This window comes from Gavialis gangeticus, unplaced genomic scaffold (genome assembly GCF_001723915.1).
Source record: "Gavialis gangeticus isolate Ggan-Ray unplaced genomic scaffold, GavGan_comp1, whole genome shotgun sequence".
In the NCBI taxonomy this organism is placed as follows: Eukaryota; Metazoa; Chordata; order Crocodylia; family Gavialidae; genus Gavialis; species Gavialis gangeticus.
In genome coordinates, this window is record NW_017729025.1 from 129,276,144 (window position 1) to 129,293,543 (window position 17,400).

General features: G+C 40.9%; 1 protein-coding gene and 1 long non-coding RNA gene across 5 annotated transcripts in view; both read left to right on the forward strand.

Moving 5' to 3' along the window:
- The window catches only part of SYT9 (synaptotagmin 9), a 106,553-nt gene extending 92,852 nt beyond the window's left edge, over window positions 1-13,701 (forward strand). Inside the window, exons 4-6 of one of the 4 annotated variants that reach the window (XM_019519537.1) lie at window positions 4,530-4,701; window positions 5,743-5,872; window positions 12,906-13,701. In XM_019519537.1, the coding sequence (XP_019375082.1) occupies window positions 4,530-4,701; window positions 5,743-5,872; window positions 12,906-12,980 (377 nt within the window). In that variant the 3' untranslated portion in view covers window positions 12,981-13,701. Of the gene's footprint in view, window positions 1-4,529; window positions 4,702-5,742; window positions 5,873-6,416; window positions 7,640-9,640; window positions 9,985-12,905 lie in introns of those variants that run through there. The other 3 variants (XM_019519538.1, XM_019519536.1, XM_019519539.1) reach the window with 3 other exon arrangements.
- On the forward strand, window positions 10,390-12,641 carry LOC109299058. The gene is made up of 2 exons (XR_002097761.1): window positions 10,390-11,723; window positions 11,914-12,641. It is a non-coding gene; the product is annotated as an uncharacterized LOC109299058 (long non-coding RNA).
- Window positions 13,702-17,400: the final 3,699 nt, after the last annotated feature.

Consider the following 17,400-nt stretch of genomic DNA (forward strand, 5'->3'; position numbering starts at 1 on the left):
ACCCCCCTCCCCTCGCCCCCTTCCCTCACTGGAGGGGCATGTGCTTCCCGCTTACCACTGTGTCCTGCCATAGCCCACACGCCTAGTCACCATCCCCCAGTGCCAGCATGAACCTAACCCCCTCATACACCCATCCCTTCCACATCCCTCCCAAACAGTTCCCAAGCCCTGGCCCTCTACCCCCTGCCACCACGACTTACCTGTATGCAGCTGCCAGGGCTGCTCCCATGGCCCTGCCTGGATACATGCCAACCACGTGCATGTGCATGCACAGACGCACATGATGCCCCCTGCCTCCAATCACCTTCCCCCGACTTCCATCAGCAGAGCAGAGCAAAATCCCAGACATTTGTTCAGACTTCAAAAAACCTCCTGGTTGGAGATCAGAAGGCCTAAAAAAAGGACAAGTCTAGGAAACCCTGGACATACGGCAACCTTATTCACCAGCTCTCAAGATGTTACTGACAGCCCTACTCTCAGGGTCTGGGCTTATACCCTGGCCAAACCCAGCCCTCCTCCAATCAGGTGACTCCCTTGATCAGGCCTAGCCTCATCTGCCAGCCCCCTGGGTCATCTGACTCTGCAATTAGCCCTGATCCTCACCTGCTGGTAGCTCAGCAAGCTGCCTGACCTCTCAAGCCACATCAAGTGCCCTGGCACAGCCAGCTCTTCTGATGTTTGGTGTTTGTCTTAAAACCCTAAGCTGGCAGTCATTTAAATAGGAATGTTTCTGCAATTTTATCTGGGGGGAAAAATAGTTTTTAATTTTCACGGTTGCAAAGAAAAACTTAAACATGACTGATTGGAGTTGGTCATGCTGTGGTTGTAACCAAAACAATTTAATTTTTCACAACTTCCTAGTTGTTACAATATATGTTGGCTGAAAAGTATAGAATATCAGCAGCTATTAGTCCAGTGCAAATGATCCTTGATATCAGGCTGAGATTACAAACTTCCAGAACCACTTCAGTAACTATTTTCAGGGCTAGCAATGCAACAAAGTAAAACCACTTTAAGGTTTCCCTACAAAAGGATCACTTTCTGTTTCAATGCCTAACCAGGTTGACGTTACAGTGCTGTCAGAAAGGGCTCCCCGCAAAATTCACATTCATACAAAAAGCAAGGTACATTTGCACCTTTAAAGACTAACTAAACCAGAGATGTAGAGCGTAACTTTTGTAAACAGAGGGCTTACTTCATCAGATGTTGTAAAGGGACTACAGGAAACAGAAAGATTAGAATACAAAGGGTAGGGAAGGGGAAGGAGAAAGAGGGGACTGCTGAGAGAGGCAAGGTGGGTAGGGGAGAGAGAGAGAGAAACAAAGCAATAAATTCACTGATGGACACAGGTCTTGTATTCCATTTCTTGGACACCACTGAAAATTTGCAATAGCTGTATCACCACCACTTTGCATCAGAAGCCAATCAACTGCTCCAGTGAGCTCTACACCCATAAGCCTTATCTTAAGCCCACCACATGTTCCATTATCTATTGTAGGGGTGGGCAAAATATGGCCCGCAGGCCAACCCCAGCCTGCCAACAGATTCAAATTCAGTCTGGCCCACAGGCGGATGGCAGCCAACTCACTGGATCTGGCCCATGGGCAGCTGGTGGATCCAGCCACCACATAGTGCCAAACAAGCAGGTGGGATTGCTTCTGCCCAGCAGCATCAGCCCTTGATGCAGTGGCATTAGCTCCAGACTCAGGTGGGGCTTCTGTCTCAGCAGGCAGGCAGTGGTGTCAGCTGTGGGTTCAGCCAGCAGATTCCAGAGCCCTGATGTGGATCCCACAGGCAGTGTCACAGCTGGTGATGCCACCTGTCCGGCATGGCAGAAGCTTCTGCCTGGGTCCACAGCTAATGCTGCCAGCAGGTTCCAGGTCTGGGCCCTGGGCGAAAGCTTCCACTACACTGGGAGGGTGGCAGCATCAGCTGTGGTCCTGCAGCAAGTTCAGGAGCCTAGACGCAGAACCTGCCATCAGCTTCCACAGCTGATGTCGCCACCTTCCTGATGTGGTGGAAGCTCCTTTCCAGACCCCTAACCTGGAAGTTGCTGGAAGCATCAGCTGTGAAGCTTCAGCATCAGGCAGGAGCTTCTACCATGCCAGGTAGCCAGGACCAGCAGCTGTGGAAATTGCCGGTAGGTTACTTGTCTTGGTTCTAGAACCTGCTGGCTGCACCCACAGCTGATGCCACTGCCGCTGCAGCAGACGATCCTGCCTGGGTCCACAGCTGAGCATCGGGGCTCCTGGCAAACTAGAGCTCTGACCAGAAGAGGAGGGGAGAAATAAAGAGAAAGGACAGAAAAAGAAGAGAGAGACAGAGAGAGATGGATGTGGCCCTCAACAGGTCCCCAAAACTCATTAAGTGGTTGGCCCTCCAGCCAAAATAATTGCTCACCCCCAGTCTACACCCAAGCTCCACATTACAACCAGATCTTCTCTGATTCCACTGACTGTGATGCATACCTTACTGATATGCAGCAAAGATCCCTACAATTACACTACAATCCTAAAACTGTAGCCACTCAAATCAAAATAGCCAGACTCAGACCCTGCTCCAAGGTCCTACAATACCAACCCTGAGACAAGAACAACAGAATCCCTTTGGTTGTCACCTGCAGCCCCTAGCTTGAGCATCTCAGACACATCCTTAATGACCTCCAACTGCTCCTGGAAAAGGATGACTGCCTCCTAGTAGCCAGGGAGGACAAATCTGTTTTGGCTTACAGCCTCAAAACTGTGTCTCTCCAGCATCAGACCACCTAACCATTCCTTTCACCAAGTCACCGGACCTTGCTCCAGACTCAGATGCTAGCTGTTCCCTCTCATCAACACAAAGCACATAATCACTAGACCAAACAACACAGATTATAACATCCCAGGTTCATTTACTTGCATTTCTACCAATGTCATATATGCCATCACCTGCTTACAATGCTCCTCTGCTATCTACATTGGACAGATAGGAAAATCCCTACATGGAAGAATGAATGAACACCCATCTCACATTAATGCCAAAAAGTCCATGGCAGAATATTTTAACCTCCCTGAAAATTCCATCACAGACTACAGAGTGGCTGTTCCTAGAGAACAAAATGTTAAAAACAAGTCTGAAGAGGAAATTGCAGAAAAATAAATCATCCACAGACTGCACTGTTAACTATAGTGTACACTGAGACCCAAGCAGGTTCTTCCTTCTGTGTTTGCAGACTGTGCAGGGTGCCACAGTGAGAAATGTGCACTGAGGAATCTGCATGATTGCAAACACAGAGTGGGGGGGAACTCCTATAGGAGTTTCCGTTCCGTGCTTGCAGACCACTCCTAGGTTGCATCATAGTCTGCAGGCACAGACTGGGGAACCCTTATGTGAGTTCCCTGCTCCTCTAAGGACCTACCAAAATTGCGGCAGAAGTCCACTAAGCATAGATTTCATAGACATTCAGTCCCGAGCAGCAGATCCTTTAATCTTGTTTTGCCATGTGCCTCCCCCACCTAATTGGTGGAGGGGCCCCAGTGCCCGCACCACTTGCTGATTGACCAGGAGGCAAAAAGCATGGCATATTTAAAACTGCATTTTTTTTTCCTCCCAGCTGATCAGCAGCAAGCAGTGAGGCTGCTGGGGTTCCTCCACCAGTCATGGGGGGGGGGCATGCAGCAAAATGAGCAAGATTAAAGGAGCTGCTGTATAGTGCACTTCTGCCATGATTTTGGTAGGTCCCTACCCCTCCTCACTTGCAGACTTATGTCACAGGAATCCCTTACATAGGGATTCCCTCATCATGCATTTCTTGCTGCCCAGTCCCAGGTTGGGGCACACATCTGCAACCAGGGAACCTCCACTTGAAGACATGTGCCCCATGTTAGGGTGAGGTATCCAGGGCCATTGCTTCACAGGATATGTCCCCTGAAGCCCTGAGAACTCTTGCCCAAGTGACTGGAGAATGTGGGCACCCACAGATGCAAGCGAACAGACATTGGCTGCATAAAAGTGACATAAATTATGAGTAGCATTGTCACTTTCACACAATTTAGGTATTTGTGGTGCAGCAAAGGGTGAAGATGCCTGTTCACTTGGGTTTTGTGCCATAAACATTTTTATGGCATTACAAAGTAGTCAACCTCTGTTTACAGCCTAATATAATTAACCAAATACCAGTGAACACTACTACTGCCACTAATATTCTTATTGTGTCAGGATTCTACAAAAGCTGTAAAAGTTATCAGCTGCACAGGCTCTTATGAACACAGGAATGCATATTGTAAGTTAGTGGAAATGTTCATGCTCTTTGAGAAGACAGTATGGAAGAAACAGCTTCCTGAACAAACACGTTAATTGTTCATTATAAGCATTCAACGAGGAAAAACCTTTTAAATTGTGAGTGCCTCGCAGACATTTCATTAATAAGGCATTAAGATTCCATTTAGGTACATGTAAATAAACTATGCATATATAAGGTTACTCTTTTTGCTTTGCATTTGCGTTTTTATTTTTTTAAATCAACCAGCATCTTATTATGATTCATATAGATCCTTATGTGAAGGTTTCTTTAATGTGTGAAGGAAGGCGACTAAAGAAGAGGAAAACTTCCACTAAGAGGAATACACTTAATCCTGTTTACAATGAAGCCATAGTCTTTGATGTCCCTCCGGAAAACATTGACCAAATTAACTTGTCGATAGCTGTTATGGATTATGACCGGTGAGATGAATGTAGCTATTATTGGATACAAATCTATGATGCAAGAATTTATAAACCAACAGATTATAAAATAATGACACAAATTACCATAGTTTTCTCTACATTTCTGGGAAATGAAAATGTTTTGCCATGCAGGCTTCAGCAAATGAAGACAATTCTTCGTACTGTGAGACAGCATTTCCTCCTTAGTTTTTGAGATCCAGAATAGCACCCATCTACTTTATGACTAATTTGCATAAATATTAAGATTATATTCAAGAACATCACAAATATTCAAGTAGAACATCAGCATTCTGAATGGCCCTTTATGGACTAAATGCTATTTCCTCAGAAGCATAAAAGCATTTTTGCAAGTATGGCATATAGTATACTTTACTTGCAAATAAGTGCCTTTGAAAAGATGTCCTATTTCTTCAGATATCTTACGTATCAGAATAGTCTTATATAGCTATGGGCTGGATTCAGAGCAAGAATGATTAGTAGTTAATCTTAGCTTTTTTCAAATACTACTGAACTTCTGTATTCATTAGAAGGGGAGTGTAGGCAAATAGGAGTCCAAGTATCAGTTTACTTCATAGAAAATGAACAGAAACAAAGGGCCATAAAAAGGGAAATTATTATTATGTAGGTTATCTGTGAAGATGTGGATGAATCTCAAACTTATCTATTGTATAGTTCAGGGGTAGCCAGCCTGCAGCACATATGCCACAAGTAGCATGGGCAGCCTTTGTGTGTGGCATGCAGCATATCAGGGAAGGGACAGCACAGCAACAGATAGGGCAGAAAGCAGAGCAGGCAGCACAAGGCAGGTAGCAGAAAGCAGAGCAGCAGATCAGGCAGAGGAAGAGGATCACAGTGGCACCTGGGAAGGCTGAAGGGATAATTTGTGGCACACCTGCCAAAAAGTTTGACCTCCACTGGTACATTTTCCAGAGGAGTTAATTCTTACCACCCTTGATTATTGTCTGTTGTAGAGAATTTAAATTATATTGTTCCAAGTGTAAAATTTTAAGAAAAAAATATTATGGAACATTTTCACAGTGTAGGTCACAATGAGGTCATCGGAGTGTGTCAAGTAGGCAACGATGCAGAAAGCCTAGGGCGAGACCATTGGAACGAAATGCTCTCGTATCCTCGGAAACCCATTGCTCACTGGCATCCGCTTGCAGAGGTAAGATTGCAATTTCCTGACCATCCATCTTTGCTGTAATTGTAAAAGCTCATTACTGTGAAACTAAAAGTTGAACAAACTCTTGTGAGTTAAACAAGTAGGAACCAGGTACATAGACTAAACCCAGAGAAGGCTGTGAAACCCCTATGTTTAAAATGGCATGAAACCAGTTCCTTTCATTTCCAGTGGGATGTAAAATATTTCAAACTTTTTTTTATAAATGCAAAATTAAAAGCCAAGTCTTCTACATAGCACTGTTTTTTATAACATTAAAAATGGGGTCATTTTCAATAGTAAACAAGATGGATCTGTTTAGATCTGCTAAGGTACAATTAAATAAAAAGTTAGGCTGTTATTACAAATATGGATTGTTCTCTTGTAATATTTTATTTCTATTCCACTGGCACACCCAAACTGATGCCTAATTGTCTTGAAAATGAAATCAGCCTTGGAATAGAAAAAAATGCAATTAGAAGAAACCACACAAACAGAAAAGCTTTTCAAGTTACAGTTGGCTTCCTATGTTTCTTTTGTCTTCATTTAGGGCCCTATTCAGCAGAAATGTTATGCAGGCCTTCTACGCATGGATGGCTGCCGAAGAGGCTTCCTCACCCTTTTAACCTATTCAGCAGAAATTTGGCATTCCTGTTGAACTATTAGGCATTTCCTCAGGGGCATTCTGCAGAGAGTCCAAAGGGGTAAAAATATCCTTTTAACCCCTCTGTCTTACCCTTGCTCTCTTCACTTGCTAAGGAATACTAATCCTGATTCAGGAGATGCGAAAATTCATCACAGACAGAGTCATATCTTGATTTCTGAACATTACAATAGTTTACTTCTTACTTAGGCAAATCTAATGTAATCCATGATAAGACTCTGGTGTTACCTATGAATTACTTTTATTGTAAGATGCAGCAGCTAAGTTCAGAAGGTTAACCTGGTCACACTAATTTGTAAAGGTTCGCACATATAAATGTGGTAACCTGTTTTAGCATCTAGCATAACAGCTCCCAGTGCAGAATGCTAGGAAGGATCATCTTGCTGATATTATTAACTCTGACCTAACCTGTAATGCCAGTGAGTTTTGCAGAAATATGATTATTGGGCACATTGTATGTACTAGAATGAAACTCTAGCTATATACAATGATTGGCATTCTGCTTGGGTGCAGATGTCAAATATAAGTTTCAGTAGCTAATTGGCAACTCCTGGGCGCTCTAGAAATGGCACATCTCCAGGACTGATCACAATTAGTACTGCTTAAAAGACTACCTTAGAGCTACTGCAGCACAGTCTTCATGATAGGGATCTCAAAGTGTTCACTGACTTTGTCTTGCCTTCAGAACTCCACAGGGCCTATTTAGAACATGGATGGTGCCAATATGCCTGTGGCACCCTTACACAAGCTTTGCAAAGGTGTAGAAGATCATAGCTATGTATAGGCATTACATATCTAAGTGGAGAATTGTCGCTTTCCTGATATAAATTACAAGTATTCATTCAATATCTACTGGGAGAAACATGCACCTTCCAAAAGAAAGATTTTCCAGGTGTCAACATGGAAGATTTCCCTTACAAGAGGAACTCTCCTGCAAGAGTGAATGCTTGTATGGTTCCTTCCCAGTCTGGTCCAAGAAGTGAGGGCAGGCACACCCTCCTTGCCTCTTCCCCAAACCATGAACTGCATGGTTTGGGGAACAGGCTGGAGACTTTGCCTTGCTGCTCCCCTCCCCTCCTGGACTGGTTGGGGATGGGGGAGGAGCAGCAGCAGTAAGGATCCTGGTCTTCCCCTAACAGGGAACTGCCAGGTGGATGACAGTGCTGCAAAATGGGTGAGAACCAGGCTTAAGAGCAGGGGTAACTGGTGCCTCCTGAGTCTGGGGGGGACACAATTTGTGGGTGGGTCTAAGGGAGGGCCTGGGGGTGGGCCAAAAGTCCATATCCACTGCTATACTCCTATACTTCTGTGCCATGGTGTAGTCCCCTCCCCTCCCAACACACCTCTGGCCCACACGGCAAAAAAACTTCCCTGTCCTGAGCAGTGCCAAGTTGGAAGCCAATCTCAGGAGGGGCACATGCCTGCCCCCCCGGACCTCTGCTACCAGTTGCCTTTGCTTAAGAGGCTACCCCCAAGCATAGTTCTGGCTCTCCTGGCTTTGAATTCACCAGCCCTGCCACCCAGCTGGGCAGCATTGTGAAGCTGAGGGACCCCCTCAGCTTGCTTCCCTGTACCCATGGCTTCATAATGGGGGCAGTGATTTAAAAGCAGATTGGGGCAGAAAACGAGCTTAGGGAGAGTTTCCATGAGCCTACTCCCCCATGCCCTTGGCTTCATGTTGCCGTTTCTGCCACCAGTTAGGCAGAGGTAGCAGTTTAAGAGCCATCCGGTGACAGATTTTAACATCCTATGTTTAGAGAGCTCCTTCACCCTCACATGACATCTTAAATTGCAGCCCCTTCACTACCTTGCTGAGTAGCAGTGGCAGCAATATGAAGCTGGGCCTGCAGGGAAGTTTTCTCTAGACCAGGAGAAGTGGAGTAGCCACTGTCCCCCATAATTTCTCCAGATTAGAATCACCCTGATCTGGGGAAGGCATGGAGAGCAGGGAAGAAGGGACAGGTGCAGGATAAATGCTTGTACTGCTTCCTCTCCCTGAAAGATTTCTAGTGGTGGAAATTTCTCAGAATTTTCCACCACTAGAAATGAATGCCTGCTCAAGACCTATCACTCCATGTATAAGTCCAAGAAGTGTTGAGCACACAAAATTGTATCCACATTGAGAAGATGGAAACTGGTTAAAGCCTTATTCCTTGTTATCAGTGGCATTTTATACCTTTTCAGCTTTATATACCTTTTCAGAAGAGGCAAGAACAAAATAATGCTTTGTTCTGATTGGGTGTTAAAAACAGATCACCTAACTCTTAACTGTAGACAAATAATGATTGTAGTGACTTGATAAAACAAGTGACCCACAATAACCCAGAACCTGGAAAATGCCTATTGGCAGAGGTTGTCCAGACTAGTATATACAGCTTGAGTTTCCCTCTTGAGCATGATGAACTGTAACGGTATTGAAATTAGAGTCTGACATGTCTACCCTTTTTATAGACATCACTATTCTCTCAGTACATGTTCATCTGAGTCATTAATACGGGTCATTTTACATATATCTGGATTAACAAGATGCAGGTTTCTGTAATTCTCAGGAATCAAGTGTGTCCAAGATATGATGAGATATATGTACATATACCATCATAATTTTGGTCCTTGAATCAGGATTACACCCACGAGTTGCTGAAACTTCTGTAGCCTCTGTGGCTAGTGCCCTAGGATACTGAATATTTGCTGAATAGGACCCTCAGTTTTCAACAATGTGAAGAGTCAATTGCTTAACTAGTCTGTTATCCACTTGTAAAAGTAAACCCTGGTTGGCCTCTGTTGTTCCCTATGAATTACTTGTATAGTCATGAGCATTGCTCAGATTTAGAAGGCAAACCATGTCCGTGCCTCTTTCATGGGATCACGGAGGGTAGCTTGGTTGTAACAATTAATATCATAACTCTGGAAATCACCAAGCATGGGGCATTTCTAGCGAAGTGTAGCAACCAAGCTGATTCTTACAGTCAATAGGTTTCTAGAGAAAGAGAGAATATTGTAATGAATATACTTACAAATCAATTTATTTAAGAATTAGATCATCCAACATTTCTGGTACTGTCATGGCTACAAGCCCCAGTCAGGACTGGTGTCTCTTCTTGTCTCTTCAGGGCTAACATGGTTCCCGCCTAAAGGTCCTTAACATCTAAGAAAATTAAAATAAGCTACTCTTGATTAGGTGAGAATAAAATGCAGTTGTCAATCTTAGGTGACAGTATAATCTTTCAGAAAGTTGTGTAAAAATGGAATGGTTTGAGTATTATGTAAATTGTAAATCCTCATTACTCTTTGCAGATGAATTTCCAACAGCTGTTTCTCAATTAAATACATAACACTAAAAAGAGACAAGCACACCACAGGTGGCTATGCTGTATAAACGTTCTCTCTCCTTAATACACTGACACGCAGTGTTGTGTAGTATGAAAATAATTTTCCAAGACGTACTGTGTATAAAAAACTCGGGGGGGCGGGGAATCTTAATTAGATGAAACTACGTGGCAACTACTGACTAATACCAGACATTTAAAAACTGATCACATTACCTGCCAGATCCAGGCCAGGACACATACAACATAGAACAAGAACCACTGGACTAAAATAAACTTTCACTAAAGGTTCAATTGTTAATGCAACTTCCTGCCTCAAATCCTTCTAGGTCAGTTTAATTTCAAGTATTTAATAAAGATCAGTAGGAGAAGTCTCACCTGAGTTAGGAGTACAGGATTTGTCTATTAAGGAAAACTCCTTTAAGTCCCTGGACAATCAGTTTGTGTGTCCCATCTTGGAATGCAAAGTAGATGCCTGCATAATTTTCTAGTTTAACTACTATTCCCAGTGCAATGCCAGGATTAGTTACAGCAGTGGAAAGGGATGTTTGTGATACAGGTTGTCCCTCTTTCGATAGACGTAGGAGTCTTCACAGAACTTCTTCTGCACAGAACACCTCCAGCATTTTATAGGGGCAGTGTCAACATAAACGTCATATATTCAGTGCTGCCTAATTTTGCAATTTTACTGCCAGTCTCACAATGGTTGGCGTTTACGTAAGGCCCTGGTTGCTGGTATCAACAGACTGAATAAGAGTCTCAGCTTTATTAAAGAAGAAACGTAAGTTTAAAGACAATATATGGCCCCAGTGTACCATAAAAGCTCAGGACTCAGAAGGTGAAGACAAAGAACCCAACATATATGAGTTTTCTTAATAATCTCCCACTTGGTATTTGAATTGTGAGGCTTTGGGGATGGCAACACTGTATATATTTTTTAAATGCCCGAGATAGGTTAGCACAACCACCCAACTCTTCAGGACATGGTTAACTTTATTTCTAGGTATATATGTTTTATCTACCTTTGTACTTCACTGAGCTTAGACAGTTAGATTCACTAGGCTAGGCAATTTCACATTCTGCACTAGCCCAATGCTACAGTGGTTTTCCAATACCACAGGGTAGCATTACAGTGGCAGGAATGGAGAGCAACCACTGTTATATTCTACTATAAAACTAACAGGTGACTTGGGATGGGCTACCTTTGACCCTACTGCAGTCCCCCTTCCCTTTCTGAGTCCGACTTCCCAAACAGCAGGTACAGTAATATCCAAAAAAATTTTGTCAACAGAGGAAACCATCTATAGATATAGTTCCACAATTTTTTCATATTACCACTGCTTGAGGTTATGCTGAACCCTGTACTGTGCTACCTATTTAGTCAATATTGTTTTCTGGAACAAAGCAAAATATTTCCTGTATACATTTAATATAAGTGCATTTACTAAGAGCCAATGGGCAAAAGCTAATTCAGGTTTTGCCATCAAGTTCAATGGGACCAAGATTTACCCACTGCTTTGTTTTCCTGCTATAAAGCACAATTGTTTGAAGTGGAAGACAAATAAGTATGTGAGTTCCTTTCAGACTGAGGCTGTTGCAGGCTAGGTAGAAAATTGTGGAAATCCATTGATAAAATATTGATAGCACATCACTGCTGCAGGAGAATGTTAAAATACTTTTTTAAAAACTTCTGGCTATTATTTGGTTTTGTAAAAAACTTTTTTTTTGTAAATAAAACTTAAATTTGGACTTTGAACAGACAGATGCACATAAACCTTCATATCCAGGGCCCTCTGGTGCTTCCAGGGGAAAACCAGAAGAAACACATCTCAAGCTGATGATAAATATGTTACCAGTCCATAGGGGTGTAGGTTGTAGCCGTGCTGGTCTAAGGACATAGGCAGACAAGATTCTTTGGGTGAATCTGGTATCTTTTATTAGACCAATTTAAATAGTTGGAAAACAATTTTTAAAGCTTGCTAAAAAATTGTTTTCCAACTATTTAAGTTGGTCTAATAAAACAGATCAGATTCACCCAAAGAACCTTGTCTTACTAGTCATTCTTTGACAGCTGATCTAAGCAGTGATCATGAAAGATGTAATGACAGCCTGCTATACACTGATCTGAACTCAGTCTCACTTAAAAAGTTAGAAGGAGTTTGATTGGTTTTAGTGGAGGTTGGAGACAATAAAAGATAACAGCTCAAATGTGAGCTAAATACACAGTATCAGAGACCTAGGGCACAGGAAATGAGGGTTAATTTTCAGCCTTTTTGTTTTGCGGGTAACACGGATAAAGGAGCAGATATCTTCAAGGGAATTAGAAGACATTTTAAAATTCAATATTACCTATCACTGTATGATCACTGAAGTCACACAAATCAAGAGGCATTATAGATGTATTTCACACTTATGTCCCTTGACAGTATTAAAATATTAATGGAATCATTTTGCCATAAAAAGCAAAAACTACTGGAAACTCTTGAGCTTAAACAATCAGCTGACAGAAGAAGGGAATCTTTTAAAAATATATTTTGTTTGACCTACTTAGAAATAGAAGAGTGTAATTTCAGGTATTGTTTATACATACGTTTCAACTACGGTGGAATTTTTTTTTTAAAACCTTAAATTCGGCAGAGACAACCTGAAATGTCCTCAATTAAATGTTCTTTCCTTCTGTTTAGCACAATGCATTGTAAAATGACTACACCTCAGAATCAAATGGGAAAACAGTGGCATTGTTATTTATAATAAAATATATATAGCAAAAGCAATCTGTAAAACAGTACAATTTGATAAAAAGCACTTGTGCTGGAAAAAACCAGCAGCAGAGCAGCATTTGTAACAGATGCTTAGAGAGAGTCTGCTTCACCTTGATTCCTGCTGTAACAAACTAAGGTTCTTGCTTGCACCATAATTCTGTTCTGAAGTGACAAGCCTTACAGCATGTGAACCAAGCTGTGCAAACGTGAATTATACTTTAAGTGGAACTGTGCATTCAGTGCTGAATAGCTACAAGAACTGAATTAAAAGGTAATTTCTAATACAGTGGGTTGGGCAAGGAACTACAGTTGGAAGCACTCCAGGGTCCTGCAATTCTCTGAAAGGACCTCCCTCTCCTTGAAGGCACGAGAAATGTACAAATCCAGATGGCAGTGATGGACCTCACTCAGGAAGGATAACTTCAGGAATACCCATCCCAGCTACTAAGTGTAACAGCCCTGGCGCGGAGGGGAAGAACACAGAGGGGACTGGAAGCATCCAGGTTGTTTGTTTTCCATTTTGTCTGGGTTTTTTTAGTTCCTCTTATCCTTTGGCCAAACTTAGGCATCCCTAAAACTGGAATGTTTTTTTTCAGCTGCATGCTGGACAGTTGTCATTCTTTTCTTTTTTTAACACTCATTGCAAAGGTGTGTAAAGAGAACTGTGTTGTTTTGATATAACTTTGATTTTACTACACATGAACATTGTATTATACTTTACTCTTTCTTGTTCAATGAGTAGTCCTGGTATATCTGTGTTTCATGTCTAATTTTGGAGAGTAGAGTCACATCTTTATCCGGACTCTCTCCGTTAGGTGGACTTTATCTTTGTTCAGTAGAGATAATGCATGATTCTTTTGCAGTAATGGTTGAGGGATAAAATAAATACATTTCAATTTCTTAATTTTATAAAAAAAGTATAACATTCTTCTAAACACCAGTAAAATGTACTGTGATTTATTTATATAGATCTAGTCTATACAAATAATTTGTTCTTAATAAAATGCTGTAAGAAATTGTGAATTGTAATTTATTCCTATTTTGTATTTTAATATATTAAAGTTTAAGTAAATGTTTAAAGAATTCACAACTAATGCTTTAGATATGTTTTAACTTGATGTTTCTTGATAGGTGTTGTGCTAATTTTGATGGAATAAATGAGCTCAGAGTGTCAAAGGAATTAACATGACCCTGACCCTGTTGTATGACATTCAACAATTAAATGTGGTTGGGGTTCTGAGTATGAAAAATCTCACTGTGCTTAAACCCATGGCAACAATCAGTATTAATGAATGATTTGAAAGATTTTTAAAGATACAGAAAAAGAAAGAAAAACAGCTAAGGATTTTGAATTAAGAACAGCTTCTATTTTAACCATGTTGCTTACATCATTTTCCTACAACCAAACTCCTGGTTTGACATTTTGTACACAGTATAAAAGATGCCTTTCTTGCAGAAAAGGAAAAAAAGCTCACTGAGATGAGCTGGAGCTGGTTCTGATAAAGTCAGAATTTTGCTTTCTCCAAAATAAACCCAGATGGACACAGAAGGACAGCAAGAAAGAAACAACAAAGAGAAAAAACACATCTTTTGTCTACATTAACTCTGACTTGCAGATTCAATTCTGCAGAAACACAGGATCATGAAAAGGTCTTTTCAGGTACACCAAGACTTTAGAAAGTTGAGCTGTTTCACACAATACTTCTAGCTGCCTTTTCAGTCACAGACTAACAGCAGTGTTGGAACAGAGACCATTTTGGCTAGCTAAGTCAGGCCCTTATGAACAAAAGGCAAAGAGAGGGATAGAAAGAGAAGAAACAAGGTAGGAAAGAAAAAGGACACCAAGAGAGAATGTAATTCTTTTTAGAGCCCTAAAGGGGTCTACAGGGTGGAATAGTCTGTCCCATTGTTATTTTGAGTGCTATAAAGAAACAGCACTGAAAACTGATAATGCCTATAATGTTTTGCTAGTTATTACTTCCCTTTAAAAGCACTACCTTCTTTCAAAACACAATTTGAGCAACTGTACTCACAGTAGAGATTTAAAACTATGAAGACTGTATGGCTGTGGTTGACTTTACTAGCCATTGTTTTCTGCTTTTTGTTCACAACTAATCTTGTATGTCATCAGCATCTGAAACAGCTTAATGTACCACAAATAAAACATCCCATAGTAAGTAACATCAAACATGAGAAGTCAAGAGATCCTTCAGTTAACATTTAGTTAGAGTCAGTTAAAAAGGACACACTTTGATCCAAGCATTACCTTCAAGAGAGCTATACTGGGGATGGATGTGGCTCTCTGCATTTAGACAACATGAAGATATAGTAATAAATAAATAAATAATCATTCTAAAAAGAGTCTTCAGTGATACAATAGGAGTGAGAATGTAACAAAAACTTACAAGGAACCTGAATCAAAGGCCATTACAATAAGAAACCAGAAAAATAACACAGAAACGTGGCTTGGCCCATATTCATAAAAACCTTAATGCCTTAATGTGGCAAACACAAAATTAACATAAAGTTTGGTGAGTAACCAATACAGAGGAATATATAGGAATAAAAACAGTTTAAAGTTATTCCGTTTACCGCCCACAAGTCAAACAATTGTACTGCAATGCCAGTAATTATGCCACTCCAATAATCAGTTTAAAACAACAAAAAATGGTTCAGAATATATCTAAAAGAGAGATTGGGGAGGCTCTGAAATGTCTCTTTTGGGGAAACTGTTACATACTGTTCTGTACCACAAACTAGCTTCATTCTTGGCTAAAACCATGGTGTCTAAACTGGAGAATTTGCCATGGTAGATTCTACCCGCTGTGTACAATGCATATAATGTGCAGATTATTTATAATAAGATTTGCAGTACAAATTCTAAATGGAACAAACAAACACACTCCAGGCCTTGCAACAAAATCAGCAGAATGATTAGGACTAAATCCTCCTCTCTCATATTCTGGCTCTGCTCCTGGAAATGAGAAGTTCCCGCATTCATGACTGAGATCTGAAATTGTCCCTCAGTAGAACAGGAACAAAAAGGATATTCCCAGTAACAAGTGTAATCATTCTGATCTGTGTTGTTACACTGTTCTGCCATGCTAACATAGCGCCTAATAAGCTAGTGGATATATTTAGAACTGTTTGCCATTTCCAATTTAATTAACTCCATGCCCCAGTTTGGCTCATGGAATCATTGAGAAGGTCATGGATTTGAACCCAGTCTGATGAAACTTGGAAAAATGTAATAACCTGTTATTGAATAACAATATTCAATGAGTTGATGCCCCAATACAAATAGGAGTCAGGTTTTAAATAGTGAAAAACCTTGTAAATGTTCTTTAAGCTACAAGTTAAGCCATATTGTCCTTTTAGACACTAAGAGCTAATAGGAGCAACTAAAATAATAGATGATCTTCTACGATGTGTGCTTCCTCCATACTTTAAAAATCAACAGCTAGTTATCTATATTTTCCCACCAGAGAACAAAAATACCCAAAACACATGATCAAAAATAATCTTTGCATAAGAAACCACGCCTAAAAAAAAAAAACACTGCAGTAAACATCTATAAGGCTTTACTATTTTCCATTTACCACAATATGAATGACAGAGCCTAAAATGAGGTAACCTAAAATGAATTACTAACAAAAGCACCTCTCAGCTATGACATTACTGGAGCTCAGCTCTGGATGTCCAAATGGGAAACGTCATTTTAAAAACCCTCACTTAAAATATACAAATATTTCAAACACGCCTTTTAAACTATTTTTTTTTCTTTTGGAAAAGGATCCTCTTTTATGAAAGAAATCAACTACTATATATAAGTTGACATTCTAAAATGGTGAATGTTTAAACTAAAGAATATGAATTCAGAACTCACCAGTCATTCTCTCATCAAACTCAGCCAAGAACATATACTCTTCTGGAGGAAAAGGGGAAAAAAGGTCTCATTATCCCAGCACAGATACAATGTTTTGTAATGATGAAGTATAAGGAATGTTTTTTATCTGCAAAAACAGACAAAAGCCCATCGCAGAACACTTTAAAATGATAGGACACTAACCTCCCTGCACATTCCAACACTGACCTCACCTTAAACAATAAAACTTTAAAAACCAACTTGAAAGTAAAATTGCAGAACAAGACATCCAGGCTAAGAACAGATAGTCAAAAAGCCCAAGGCTGAATCAGTTCAGTCTTTTCAGGTTAATCTAAACTGAATCGATTGAACCGATAATCAAGTGAACAGACATTCCCCTTTGATTCCAGAAATGCAGCCACATGCCTGCAGCAGCCCAGACCACAAGCAGGGGGGTTCTAGAGCATGCCTCCCTGCTTGACTGGAGCAGACAGTCTGGGCCAGGGTTAGCCCACCCATACCCTAAGGGGAGGTGGGGGGGTCAGTTTGCAGAGGAAGTGCAAAGTATCCTGGGAGACTGTGAATTGACTTGAATCTGGAGATGATCTGGGACAAAAGTTCAAGAAACTGATTTCACCTAAATCAGTTATGCCTCATACAACATCCATCCAGGTTTATCTTAAACTGGTTTGGGCCATTTTGGGAGCAGTTTATGTGCACTGAACTTCAGTTTTGTTACAGATTTGAACCAGTTTCCAATCATTTATACTGGTTTCTGTGTAATTTCTCTCCCTAGGTCCAGATACTGGATTGTGTTACACATGGTCTCAGCAAAGACTATGGATTCTTATTCCATTACCTAGACTAGTTGTTACCTGCAGCTGTTAACTCCAATATCCCTCAAGATATTTATTCCT